At 37.0% G+C, this 15135-nt stretch overlaps 2 protein-coding genes across 3 annotated transcripts in view; one reads left to right on the forward strand and one right to left on the reverse strand.

The window, feature by feature from the left end:
- Nucleotides 1-15135, forward strand: part of LOC134288741 (uncharacterized) — a 531602-nt gene that overhangs the window by 126284 nt on the left and 390183 nt on the right. The gene's annotated exons all lie outside the window — the stretch shown is intronic.
- The window catches only part of LOC109404752 (autophagy-related protein 13 homolog), a 154949-nt gene continuing 143516 nt past the window's right edge, over nt 3703-15135 (reverse strand). For both annotated transcript variants that reach the window (XM_019677681.4, XM_019677682.4), the window contains exons 4-5: nt 9780-10308; nt 3703-5377 (exon numbers count right to left, since the gene is read on the reverse strand). In XM_019677681.4, coding sequence (XP_019533226.2) covers nt 5078-5377; nt 9780-10308 — 829 coding nt within the window. In that variant the 3' untranslated portion in view covers nt 3703-5077. The remainder of the gene's footprint in view (nt 5378-9779; nt 10309-15135) is intronic.

Raw genomic sequence — 15135 nt, forward strand, 5'->3', positions numbered from 1 at the left:
AATATTTGTCAAATAATGTTTATGTTTACACAATGCTAGTGCAATGATTAAACTGGTAAATATGTTGACATTTAGTTATTTGTTTCGTTATTTTACAAGAATGCGCAAAGTTTGGACCTGCGCAAAGTTAGGTGCGCACACGGTACCTGTTGAGAAAATGATTCTAATTTTTGGGTTGAATCGATAATTTTTCCCATTGTAAATGAATGCGTATTCAACAATTCTACATATTGATCCCAGTTTGTATTGAAGATTATATGTTTATGATCAGATAGAGAAATCTCATCTGACACGTGCCAGTTTGTGATCTTGTCAAAGATTGCAGCATTGCACAGTGTTAGATCCAAGACCTCTTGTTTTATTGCATTTGAAAAAGTAGGTCTATCACCATTATTGCAAATGTCTATATTGTTCGAAGACAGATACTCTAATAGTGACTCACCTCGACTGTTAATATCCGTACTACCCCAAATCGTGTGACGCGCATTGGCGTCACAGCCAATGATAAACGATTTGTTGTTTTCTTTACAGAATTGAACAAATGATGCGAACCAGGAGGAGGTACCTCAGGAATATCACCAAGAAAGTAAGCTGAAGCCACAATGATCTCAGTTTTACCTCTAGTGGTTGGTACCTCTTCAATGACCGCAACAATGTCCCTTCTGATAAACTCTGTAATAGGATAGCATTTTAACGTTTTACGTACTAGGACAGCAGTTCTGGGAGAATCTTGTTGCTCATCATAAAATACTAGTTTACTATTTGTGTCAGAACTCCAACAATCTTTCGTTTATTGGACCATGGCTCTTGAATAAGCGCCACTTCCAGTCCTTCTTTTTTAAACCTTCGACTCAACACAGCAGAACTACACGGCTATCTAGGCTGATCGGGAATAGAAATTATTATTGATATTGATGATCAAGTTCTTTCGAGCCGGAACAGCCGATAACAATATATTTGAAAACATTATTGTTCTACTACTAGGATGCCAAGCGTCCGAACTGGCTGCTACTCAAAATAATGTTTTACACGACTTTTTTTAAGTGATTTTTCAGAAGTTACGCAGCTTTTTTTAACATGATTTTTTTTTGCGCGAACCATCGCACTTTGAGTATTTTACGCTAACTCAAATACCTACTCAACCAAAAGACGTGCATTTTTTAACACGGCTTAATACTACACGTTTCTCACCACATACACAAAGTTAAGTCAATTGGCTCAAAATTAACTGAGTTATAGCGGAAAAGTGCTCAATATAGAGCCTTAAGTCCTGACTAGATGGTCCTAATTCGCTACATTAGAAGTGAACAAAACATGTATCACATTGTATAGTTGGCTACGTCCTTATAATTGGATGAAATGTTAAAACTTTTTTTAAAAACTAAACTAAAATATCCTCTAAAATCAAGTAAAAATTTTAAAGAGAATAGCGCAAGGTTTTTCATTCAATACATTTCACCAAACCGCTGATTTTTTTTCAATAATCTTTTTTTTTTGTAAAATTGATAATTTCTAGATTTTTCTCAGAGTTGTTTTGGATCAAATGCAAGAAATTGATTTGATATTTCCACCGACATTTTTTTTAAAGGAAATGACATCAGAAAAAAAAAATCATTCAGGAGTCCAAAGTAATCCCACAGACCATATGACCTTTAAATTCCTTACATAGTGTAGAAAATGAACTTGGATTTCTGCCAGAATTTCATGCTGGATTCCTCCATGCGATCCTTCCATAAATTATCCAAAATACCTTAAGGAATTTCTCTTAGTGGTTTTCTGGGATGGCATTCCAACAGTTTCTCTCGGGATTTTAGCGAGATTTTTGCAGAATTTCTTTCGAAGAGTTGTCCGAAATCTACCTTGTATTTCCTCGCGGGATATCGCCCGTAGTTCCTCCATGAATTTCCTTTATATTTCCTACTGGGATTACTCCCAAAATATTTTTCCAGGATGTCCCAGTTTTTCTTAGGATTTATTCTGATGTTCCTCTCGCGATTCCTCCAATAAGTCTTTGCGGCGTTTCTTGCCAGATTCACCTGGATTACTTCCGAAATTTCTCCGGGAATTTCTTACAAGGAATTTCGTAAGCTATCCCAGGAGACAGTGGCGTAGTCATAAGAAATATCAGCAATAACTCCTGCAGATATCCCAGAAGGCACCCCAGAAAAAAAACCTTCAAGAAATATCCCAGCCGGAACTCCTGTAGACATCCGGGGAGAAACTCTAGAAGAAAGCTCATGGAAATTTCTTGAAGAGATTACAGTAGAAACTTTGAGAGAAATCCCGGGAGGCATTCCTGCAGAAAATTTATGAAAAACTGCTCCAGAATTTCTTGGAGGAGCTCTAGGAGAAATCCCAGCAATAACTCATGGGAGCAACTCTGGGAGAAATCGCGGAAAATCTCCTCAGGATGTCCCAAGAGAAACGCCGGAAGGAATCGCGGAAACTTTCAAGAGAAATCTCGAGAGAAACTCCAGGAAAACCTCCGCGACAAAATGAGACAACCCTCATAGGCACAATAATTTGTGCACCATTTTGTGCTGCTTGCTTGATGCTAAGACGCTGTCCATAAACTAACATCTGCTGTACATTATTGCCCCAAAAGTAACAACAAAGCCTAATCGAACAATGCTTCATTCGTGAACTACGGTTAATTTGTTTGCTTTACTACTAATGTGAGCATTGAGTGTTTGTCGAATCAAGTCGTTTTTTCAGAACAATTCCTTAAATAGCGACTGCTGGAAGATGACAGAATATCTTTACTGGATCAACAAGCAGCCCGAGTGGTGGTAATCTCTTTTTTGTATAACCAAAATGTTTACCGAACAGAGAATAAATCAATCGCAAATTATATAAACCTTATCACTGACGGCGATGATACTTCAGAGACGATGCTTGGTCAGGGACATGACTTCCATTTCTTTCACAACATAGCAATAAAACTGAAACAACGGAGATTTTTTCTTTATGTTTGAATAAACCAAAAAATGTTTATTTTGTGTGTTGTTTTGGAAAAAAATGTAATGGTATCATTGTTTGTTTCGATCTTCAAATGTCAGTTTGGGTTCTGCTGTGTTTTAATGGCGATTTCGTTCCTGAATTTTTTTAGTACACAATAAACAATCTGCTTTTATTCTCATACTACCTTGGTCGGAAGGAAGGCGATACGGAAAACTGTGGGTAAAATGTTTGCGACTTTCGGTTTCCAGACTGGATGAAGTCTACGTGTAGATGTGTTTGTGTTTAATATGCGACCAAACGATAATCGCTCTCTCGCTGCTAGTTTTCCGGTGATTATAAAGCACTAAATTCTGCCGCTCTGCTATACGTCTTTTGATTTTTGGAGAATATCTGAATATAGGGATAGTATAGTGACACAAGTTGTCATATTACCGTGTTGAGCTATGCGACAAATAAATTTCGAATTTTTAATGAGCAACAGTGCATTATAACAGTCGTTTCCATTTTATAACAAGCCATGTCCTACGGTCGATGGTTTGACTTAATTTTCTCATTGATTGTTTGAAAAGAAAAAGAAACTGAATTTAATCGATAGAATGGAAACGTATGCATTCAGTCTTTGAATGGAGTGATGATTACAGTATAGTGAAAGACTGTGCAAAGTGCGAATTTTGGTTGTTAGAAACGGAGGAAGGATGGATTCTAATGACTAAAGGAGTTTTATATAAAAAAAACAATGGCTGTAAAGCGATTAAGCTCTGCTTATTTGCTACTTTTTACTTGTTTGATTACAAAATAAAGTTTAGAGTTAAAATATGCTCTGCTTCGTCTTATAAAACATCAAATAACTGATTTTTTAGGTTTAAGCTTAGATTTGATTGCGGAGAGCAGCATCGATTGATTCGTTTGCGGGTTCTTTCAAGTGACCGTTTGGAACGGACGCAAAGCTGGCAAAGAAGTCGCCAAGCGCCTAAATCTGCCAACCAGCGTCTGCGAAACGGAAATTTGAATCGTACTGGGAAAAACGGAAAATCGCAATTTTTAAATGTCACTGGTTTGAAACGATAGATTAGGTATAGCTATCAAATAGTTTAGGGTACACACAAAATTTAATGGTAGTATTGAGAGGATCATAAGGACAGATCTTTCCACCTTTCTTTATATAAATCTTACTGAATATTTATCATTAACGTTTTAATATGCCACAAGCATCAGGGAATTTTAACGGTTTACGATGTACCGGAATTTTACAAAGCATTCCAAAAGCTCAATTAGACAATATCTGGCAGAAATGTCAGAGAAAATCAAGAAGATTTTTTTTCAATGATAGGTTTTGGAAAACTTCACGATTCCATTTTTGCAAATTTTACACGCAAACAGACGATACGGTTTCAAGCCAACGACTACTAGTTTAGTATTATGTAGTTTCATCCCACTGTACAGTGTGAATCAGCAAACGAATGAATCGAATTTGCTCTCATGCTTGATTTGCTATTTACAGCTATGACTCAGAGAAAATGTTAAGAAAGGGTCTATAATTACTCAATATTTTAAGGATAATGAAAACAGAGTAAAAGCCAATCCTAGAATGAAGTAAAGCAATATGAAGACAAGGAACTTTGTTTCTTTTCGCTTAAATATTGTGTACTACCTTTTGTAAATCCTTTCTTTCGTTTTCCCTCTCATGGTCCACCACGTCTTCCTTACGAATAAAAAAGCCCTTTCCGAAGTATTTACAGCAATTAGTAACTCTTCCTTCTTCGTCCATCCTATGCTATCTGTTCTCCTCAATCGGTTAACTATAATACACAATTTACCTGTCCCAAAACTGAATAATGATATAACTGTCCTTATTATATTGTAATCGCTAAGCTACCGTCTCTCCTAACCCTAGAAAAAATCAAGTTTAAAATAAAAAAATGGTTTATAGATGAATATCATCAATCAGACTGTTCTCTCTTAAACGACTAAGAAAAACTGCAATAAGATACCCGCCCCACTGCACACTAGAATCAACAAGAGGTCAACAACGTCTCTCATCCGGCGGAGAGACCCTCTGGGGGGAGCCCAAAACCGTCCACTGACTGGCCAGAGGAGAAGAAGGAGGAGGCTGGCTCTAACTGTTGGAATTACTATCGATCGAATGACAGAGGGACGTTACCAGCGTTTCGAACTCCGGCAGGGACGTTTCGAACTGCTCCAGCTGTCGCGTCACGTCGTCGACGTCTTCGTCGTCCTCGTCGGCCCCGGCCAGTATGCGGCCGCCATCGTCGGCATTGGGGGCCTCCTCGTCGTCGACGTTGGAGATCACATTCGACAGCTGGTTGAACTCCTGCAGCGGGGGAGCGTTGAAGCACTCCCGGTAGAACTTGGCCAGGTCGCCGATCGGCGAGTTGGATGCGGCGAAGGGGAAGTGCTGGAAGAGGGGAGAGAGAAGAAATAATGGTATCAGTTTACGATGTGGAAAACAAGGCCCGATATTCTAGGAATTTGTTAAAAAAAATCCCACATGAATTTCAGACTGGAAAAATGTCTAAGTGAATTCCTCGAATAATCCTTGAAAGAATTTCATGAGAAGTTTGGAAGGAAGTGCAAGAGAGACTAACTGAAATATTCCTGAAGAAATAGGTACAATAAAAATAATCTAACTAACAATCTCTGAAATTTGTCCAGGCATTTCTAAAGCATTGTATTGTTGTATATCTTAAAGTAAATAAATATTCCTTCTATAAATGAGGTGAAGATTTGCTTAAAAATTAGAACACCGTAGAATAATCATGTCAAGAATGCTCACTCCATAGTCGTTCGGGCACCAAAAACTAAGTTCTTCGAGAATTCACATATGATAAGTCCCATAGATTGATTAAGCATGCATTTCATCATAAATTGAGCCATTCCTTTGACCCAGGAACATGCTTTCTTTACTGTGTCCTACATGGAGATGTAGATATAAGCTTTGTCTCCAACAGGTCAAACAGCAAAGGTGTTTTGAATCACCAGGCAAAAGTTTGACTGTTTGCCCTTGTAACCGGCAAAAAAGAGCGTAGTGTTTTTCCTACAATTATCACCGAAGGCGCCATCTTCTAACTCCCATGTTTACGGTGTAAGAGTTCTAGAATAACCTACGCACGATTGAAAAATCCGATCGTTCACTTTGGGTAGGTGGCACTAGCAGTTTTATGTTGTAAATAATAAGCTATTATGCTTATTATTTACTCTTTGTTGTGAGGAAATTTATCCTGAAGCTGGTCGGCCATCCCCAAACGCCGTAAACAAGAGTGTTAAGACTGAAGCGTCCTTGGTGATGAGTGTCAAAATATACTACGCTATAAGCTGGTCGGATGTGTATCATATTCTAGTAGTAAGCTTCTGGAATTAATTTTAATGGCAAATGAGTCAAACTTTTACTAGGTGATTCAAAACATACTACTTGGTTGCTGGTTCTGTTCAATCACGGAGAACAACCATAATTATAAGCAATCAGTTTACGTGAATTGATTTTTGGTGGAGGTCATGGAGGAATCCCATTTGAATTTAGATGTATTCCTGAAAAGGCTCAATGTAAACCAATTAATCTTCTTGAAAATTTTCAAATAGACTTTCTGAAGGATGTTTAAGTGACAATGTGAACTACTGACGTTTCTAGCAAACTTTAAAATGAAAAATGTAAAAGTGAAAGCAAGTATTCCCTATGAAACATATTCAGATATTTTCCGTGAATTCGAAATTTCCATTTAGAATTCTACTACACATACCCGTCCACGCGCCATTTTTATCAACACTGAAAGTTTTACCCAAAAATTCCTTGAATATTCGTTGTTTAATAGCCTTTTGAGGCAATGCATCTATCAATGAATTACAAGTAACCACCCATGATGGCAACTTCATTGTGTTCCTTCAGCAATTGCATCTCTAGGGATTCTTCCAGGAATTCCTTCTAAAGATTTCTACAGAAATTTGATCTGGGATTTCCATCTGTCGATTACTCCAAAAATGCTATTTTCTCCAGAAAGTCCTTCTGGGAATTCCTCGAAGACGCCCTTCTGCGAATTCCTTCAGATTCTTTTATGAATTTCTTCAGGATTGCCTTCAGACGTTTCTTTAGGGATGCCCACAGGAGTTCATTTGGGATTCTCAGGAATTCCATCTAGGGATTTCTTCAGGAACTTCTGATTTTTTTTTCGGAGTTCCTCAACTTCCTCCATCAGGTATCAGTAGCTCGGCTCCAGAGGCACGTTCTCCTACATTTGGGAAATTTGTGCCATAAAACTTCCTCCATACATTTAAAGAATTTCACTCTATTCTACACCTACACAAATCCAACCCGGAAGTGCCTGAAATTCCTAGGTAGAAAGAAAACTACCATAGAATTTCCTAGAGAGCATAATTGGAAATTCTACTGGGAATTCCGAAGAAGCTCCAGAAATCACAAAAAAAATATAGCCACTTAACTATTTTGGGTGAAAAATGATGCAGCTTCAAGCAGCAAAAAGTACATCAAGACAAAGGCTTCGTAGTAATTCAGACAATGAATGAATGTTGCACATGCATTCTTGTCAAATCACGTGATCAATAAAACGTGCAAAGCTATGTTCACAAAGCTGGTTGATAATTGTCTGATTAATCTCCAATACAACCTAGTTGTGCTGAAGCATACCTATACCTACAAATGACTCATTGCCAAATTTACTCCTGACATCAAAACAACAACAAAAAAATAAACTTCGAATCAACACACATTAGACGGTGTACCAAGGACGGCACCGGAGATGCATGCATAACATCTGATTCTAAACGTCCGTTGATTCAGTTCGTAAAATTCCAACTTAAACTGGATACGCGTTTGGGTGTTTTCCAAGCCGAGTAAACAAAAACCGGTTTGGCCCATCAATCCAGCCGCGCGCCAAAGTGAACTGTTTGTTCAACCTAACCGATGATCATCACTCAGCTATAATATGCCTGGGCATTGTTTTTCCGTTATCTGCCGATACCGACGACTATACGACGCACATTGGAGTAAATCACATCAAAACCTGATCATAAGTGGAAAAACTCAAAACGAAGTTGGGTTTTCCGTTGTGTTTTTGCCAAGTGTAGTTATCGTGTAATCGTTTGACAGCTAAGCAGTGTACAAATGTTTTGTTTACGCTTATCAGAAGAGGTTAAGTGAAGCTGAAGTTTAGCCGTTTTCTTTGATATAACTCACAGCGCGTGCTAGTTTTGACCGTACAAAGTGAATGAAATTGATAGTCAATCAATTCAACAATGCAGTTTGTTAAAGAAGGTTAATGTTGTTATTCTGTTAATTTGATATCCAAACAAATTGACGTTGAATTTACATACAATATATGAAAATATTGAAAAAAATATTTGATGGAATCCTTTACCGTACATTCAAAATGAATTAAGTTGATTTTCCGGCTGTTTCCGGAAAATCTGGGTTTAGTGTATGATAAAACTATTGTTCCTCTTTCAAATGCAGAAAGAAAACCTTCCGGATGTTTCCGATTTCAAAAATTGCAACACTTTGAAAAAATCGTGATAATTATATTTTTATATGATATTATTTGCCTTAAAAAACTATTTGGCCCTCTGAACGTATTTTTGCTGAAAACTAGAACTCAACCGATTTCAAGCAAAAAAAAGAAGTTTAAAATCGGTCAACTGGTTCAAAAGTTGTGATTTTTTGAAAAATTTTAGTTTCGAAAAATCTTGACTTTTACAATCATAAAATTGGTCACCCTAATGACGAAATAAAAAAAATATGAAAACTATGAAATACGTTTCATTACTAATTTGGGTTGCATTTGGGTTGTGAAAATGCGTCAAAATAATTTTGATCAGTTTTGATGTACTAGGTGCTCCACTGTGCGACGGCAGCTTTTCGGGAAGGTGGCGGTGGAGGGACGACGGTGTCGTCCAGGATAAGCAAAGCCAATTCCAGATAATTTTTGTTGACGTGCGTAGATCTCCAGCGAGCAATTGACGCAAACACAAACCAAACAGAGATAGGAACTCGGCGCGATAGGCGGGCTTAGTGCGGTACTGGCACTTGTGATTTTTCCGATAAGAATATTTTTAGAATTGTTTTTGAGCTTTTCGTTCTTTAAAAATAAATCAGATTTTGTTTACTTGCTTGATTTTTGACCGAATCGTTTGATTTTTATTTTTTTTTCTCTTTTTGTTGCGTCCCAACTGGTATAGCTTTTATTCGCTTAGTATTCTATGAGCAATTTTAAAGTAATCAACTGATAGATTTTTTTTTGCCAGTTGACAAATTTTGCATTCGCATATCGTTGGCAGACCAGGGCAGTCAAGGGAATTTCCATTACGAAAAGATCCTAACACCAACTTTGCGAAATATGCTAGGTAAATGACTCCGCCAATTCCAAGTAGTTAGTGACATCCTTTGTTAGTTAGTATATTTTTATACAACTCTTCTTCTTTTTGACGTGATACTCCATTTTGGATAGTTTTTTTTCCAGTTTATTCTATGAACAATTCCAGCGTTATCAACGATAAGCTGTCTTTGCCAACTGAACGTAGAGGGAATCGAACTCAGTCATTCTTAACATGATCATGCTGGGAAGCTGCGCTTTCGTCGCCTAAGTTTTTGCAGTGCTCGTTATTTCCCCAAGATATGATTTACCTACATTTTTCTAATCGATCAACAATTGCATCGACAGATGAACCAACAATCCCTCTTTTAGGTATTTTTAAACAAGTGTTTTAGACATGTGGGATCTACTTCTAGATAAAATTACCGTTCCCTATGCCTATATCTATGAAGTTGGTTAAACTATATCATCAGTACTCACCAGCTCTTTGAGCAACCGCTCGTCCTCGGGTACCGCCCGGTTGGTCCACCGCGAGGATCTCCGGTTTTCCCCGGTCAACGAGGGAGTTGGCGAGCCTTGGTTCGATCCGGTGGTGGCTGCCCCAGCTACAACCCCTGCGATCAGGTTCGATTCGCCGCTCTTGGGTGACTGCGATAATCGGAAGTTCACGGGCGCTGTGGCCATCGGTGCCGTCGTCGATTCCAACGATCCCTTCTGGCTGTGATGGCTGTTGTTGTTCACGTTGTTCGCATTGGAGGACAGGTTCTCGTCGGATGCCAGGGCCGCGGCGGGCGCGGTAATGCTTGTCGGTGAATTGATCGACTGCCGGTCCTCATCGGTGCCGCTCTTGAGCGAGCTGGTATCATCCTTGGGCTTCGGGAGCAACCAATGGAAGGGCGGCGTCTCCTTGAGGATGAAGTCATCTTCGGTGAACGGAGGCTTGATTCGCGATGGGTCCACGAAGGCACCGCATCGCATCGGTTTGTCCAAGTCGATGATTTTCTTTTCACTGAAAGTAGACAGGCGGAGGGAAAGGTAAATATAGGTGGCATTAAGAGGTTTCGCACGCGTATATGCGATGAAGTAAAAGTAATTAGCTCGACGAGAGGATGTGCAACATTTGCAGGGAGAGATAAGATTCGTAGAGTGGCAACAGGTTCATCGGTCTTATGAGCACGAGTAATCCTTGTTTTCAAGAGACGTGTGTCCGCGATAAACGCCAGCAGGTAAAGTACTACACACTCAGTCAGAGCTAAACTCTACTACATCAATGAACATGCATAAATATGAGTAAATATAACAACAAGGGTTCAGTTTAACAATTCTGAGTAAATCTTCGAACTTTTCATCATGAACTCAACATGTCTGATTGAAAATATATAATAAGAGCAATTAAGATATAGTAATCTCAGAGTATCAACCAAAACTTTAAAAACTTATTAAATATTCCACAATCATGGTGCAATCAATTGTCAAAGTGAATCATGTGATCTAAGGCGCCGTCCACTAATTACGTAACGCTCTAGGGGGAGGTAAATCCTGATGAAATCAAGATTAACTACACGCAAAAAAATCCGTTCCGATATACGTGCATTCTCAGTCACGGCAACGGGAACAAACGGGAACTATGCATAGTTTGTTCACGTTTATCAGAACGGATTTTTTCGCGTGTACCAGAATCCTGACAAAATCCTGGTGAAACACCTTGAGGGACCTGTAAAGGAATCCCTGAGAAAATACTTAAAGTCAATCAGGTGTAATCACAGGTTCATACATCCTAGCAAAGACTGATGGTTGAAATAGTTATTCTAGTGACCAAGTTCACGAAAATAGTGACCAAATAGTGACTTACAAATGGCAAAAAAGTGACTAAATAGTGACTTTTGGGAAACAAAAATATGGTTAGCAGTCAAAAATTGTGAGCCGAACATGATTCAGAAAATCTTGGGGTACCGCATAATAAACCTTTTCAGGAAAACCTTCTCCATCAAAAATTATAAAAAAATGCATGTGTATACAATTGTTAGCTCATATTGTGCAGAACTAGATGAATGTTAAGTCAATGCAATGAACGAAAATGGTTGTTGGTGTTTACAGCTTCTCCTAAGTCGGTTCCAGAGAAACTCAATGGGGAAACATTGGTGCAAGTTCCTGGTATTTTTTTAGTCAAAGCCAGGGATGGGATCATTCATTTGCAAAGAGTTACCCTTCACTTGCTACTATCTCAGCTCAGAAGCATGTTATCGAAAAACAATGTATGGATGAAATCAACCTTGTAGTTTTATCTGAAAGTTTGCCGAATAGCATTAGAGTCGCACACTCATAGCAAAGTCGTGAGCGAGCAGCGAAGGCAACTCTCCACGCCGTGAATGTAAATTAAATTCACGCCGTGGAGAGTTGCGTTTGCTGCCTTCTGTTGACCTAATTATTGATGCTACGCTAGTACATTGTTCTACAAAGTTTCAGGTAAAACAAAAATGAAGAAATCTTCCATACATTGATTTTTGCCACGATGTTTCTGGAGCGAGGCAGCAGCAAGTGAATGTAAATGATTGCAAATGAATGATCCCATCCCTGGTTAAAGCTGATATTATCTTTAAGAATTTGAGATGAAATACTCAGAGGCTTATTGAACAAATTCCTGAATAGATTTATATGAAAATTATCGCAGGTATTTCTTTGGATCTAGAAAAATTCAGGGCAAATTAAGCCATTGAGCCCTATTTGAAACAGCATTCGGCCCAATTCATGGATTAACTGCGGGCAAAAATCATGAAATGGTGTTTGCTAAACTTTCTGTAGAAAATTTTGTACAAAATTACAAAAAAAAACAAGTGTGAAATGAAAAAAATCTATATTTTCCTGGTAGGGAATGAAGATGCTTCGGATACAAAATTGCTTTTAAAAATTCCGGAAGAGTTTATTTGATGATATTTTTTTTTGAAAATCAAGAAAGCATAGATAGACAAATAGACAATGTGTGGGCAAATTTATGTAAGAATTTCTCACATTTCTTTGAAATTATTTACGAGGAACCTCTCAAAACTATAAGAAGGTAAAAATTAAACAGAAATTGTTATAGAATTCCTGTAGTATTTGTTAACGCATACATTTCAAACATTTCTGAGGGATTACAATTTTAATTAAAATTTTAACAAAATTGCTAATTTCGTCAGAAACTCCCACATTTGAAGAGTTATTGAAAAAATTCTAAAAATAGTTCGAGGTGCAATTTCTTATTTATTTCTGAGCGGATTCTCCGTGGAAGTCATTGAGTTTACAGAGTAGCTAGTGACTGGAGTATCTGAAAATATGGGAAGTTCCAGCTGCAATTGAACAGACATGTTTTCTCCTTCATCACACGTTTTGATGTACCGTAAAACGGGGTAACTTTGATAGTTTTTTAGCGAATTTTCTCAATATTTTTCCATGTAACAGTATTTCCCTTAGTTTTATATTTTTAAAACAAATACTGGGGTATCAGTTATCAATTGCAATAGAAAGATTCGATAATCTTAAATATTATGGGTGACTTTTAGTTTTCCATATGAGCGAGAATCAGATTTTTATTTTGGGGTAACTTTGATAGTGCCCTGAAAAGCACATCAAATCTTAAAATATAATCACAGATTGAAATCTTAGGACTATGAACAAGATGAGAGAAGCCTTGTGGAATATATTAGATAGAATTTTCATATCAAAACATTGATTTTTGAATAAATTCTACATATGAATATGAGTTTGTGGAGTACTGAGTGAAAAACACAGTGAATTTAGCTACCAAAAATAATTATCTTTGTAAAAATATATGTTTAACGGTACATCAGTAAAATTATTACGTGCTAATCATGTTGAATTTTATTTTTAGGGTAGTTTTTGAATGTTTTATTAACAAATTTTGAACAACACAGATTTATCTACATGAAATTCGTAAAAACACGCTTCGTTAAGAGATTCAAGGCCAGATTTGGAATCTACTATGGTGAATATATCGAGAATAAGAGTCCATTCATTGAAAAAATAGTTGCAATGAAGTCGTATTGCAGATTGTTTAAAAGGGTTGACAAATGACAAAAATATCATCAATTATTATTTTTTGTCCAAAAAGTTGTATACAAACTAGTTTTTAATGAAAATATGTCTAAGATGAACTTTCATATGTATAGAATTGATCTACGTTTGCCTTTTTCTTAACTGGTTGAAGGCTATCGCTTCCAATAAGCTTCATAAATATCAGCAAAAAGGAAAGCAAAAAAGTTAAAAACAAAATAGTATTTGACGATGTTCCCGAAAAAAACTGTTGTCAAAATAGTGGACAATTTTTGAAAATTAATGAAAGATATCATTTCGAAGATTTCTTTTCGTAACATTCGCCAAAGAATTTTATCAGGGAATTTTTCCAGGCGTTGAACTAGAATATCATCAGAGCCGTAGCGTGGTCTCATGGCGCCCTTGGCAAGCATCCAGGTTGGCGCCCCACGTCATTGTTTATTTGCTAAGTTTGTAGTTATTCATTTTTTTAAAGTTTCTTTAAAAGTTGCACTAAGAAACAAATACCCCTCGATTTTTTTGTTTTCTTATAATGTTTTTCATTCGTGTATTTTTTTTAGGAATTTCAATGGGAGTCACCCAACATTTTACCGAAGTTGATTTCTTTTGTAGGAGTATAAGTACGAACATTACAGATTTATAACATAAATGATGCACAATTTTCTTCATCAAATCTTGCAGTATTTTTTGAATTTTTGTTTCTGGATTTTTCAACTGAATTTTGTTCTCAAAAATACTTAATTGAGTTTTAGGGGTTTTAAGGAATCCTCAAATGATGTACTTTATTTTCGGCGATTAGTTTAATAGGCTCGACCAAAATTTTCCAATAACTTCACCAAAGATTTGTTCTGAAGTTTTTTCAAAACATTTCTCAAAAGATCTGTAAGAAAATGTTCAGTAATCTTTAGACAAACCATGGACATGGTTGAATACCAGGAGGAATTTCCAAAGGAATCTCTAGATCAGTTTTTGTTGAAATAGGGGTAGGCGGGGCAATATGGACACCCGGGGCAGAATGGACACCCTCAATATTTTGAAATATGCGAACGTTTTTGAACTTTTAACGAATAGAGAATATAGTCCATTTGTCTAAAACGTAGTTTCAGGAAAGAAACATTCAAAATTCAAATTATACTTGATTTTACACGAAAAAGTTGCGTTCTCCGTTTTTTGTGTATGGAAATTATAATTTTCACACCATCTAAAATAAGGTTTAGTGAGTAATTTATTGCAGGTCGATTAAAACCTGATATTTCTAGAACACATGCAAGTAGTTTTGCTGTATCTACATGCTTGACATGTTTATATTTTCTTCTTTATTATATCAAAAATCAAGTTTGGAAATATCTTCTGCTGCTGGGGCAAAATGGACACTCACCTTTTTGAAAGAAGCGGCAAGGGAAAAATATAACCTGAATCACAAACCAACCAAATTCTTCGATTTCAGTATATTTTCGGTTAAATGTTCACTATAGTAGACATAAGGTGAAACAAATTGGTCAAAAAACGACAGCAGTGGAAAATAGTTGTTCTAGGCACAGCTGTACATGCCGACAAAAACGAAGCTTTATCCAGAACAGCCTGAATTTAAATTAACTGAACAAAAATGAACTACTTCGGCGTATTATTCATCCATAATAGTTGTTTTGTAATGAAATGACTTTATAGGTGTAAATAATTTACAAAATTCGTAAAAGTCTCATGGTGTCCATATTGCCCCATGGGGGTGTCCATTCTGCCCCGTATGCTTGAAGACGGTCATGGAAAACTAACATTTTTCAAAACA

The sequence above is a fragment of the Aedes albopictus genome, chromosome 2 (genome assembly GCF_035046485.1).
Source record: "Aedes albopictus strain Foshan chromosome 2, AalbF5, whole genome shotgun sequence".
NCBI classification, from domain to species: domain Eukaryota; kingdom Metazoa; phylum Arthropoda; class Insecta; order Diptera; family Culicidae; genus Aedes; species Aedes albopictus.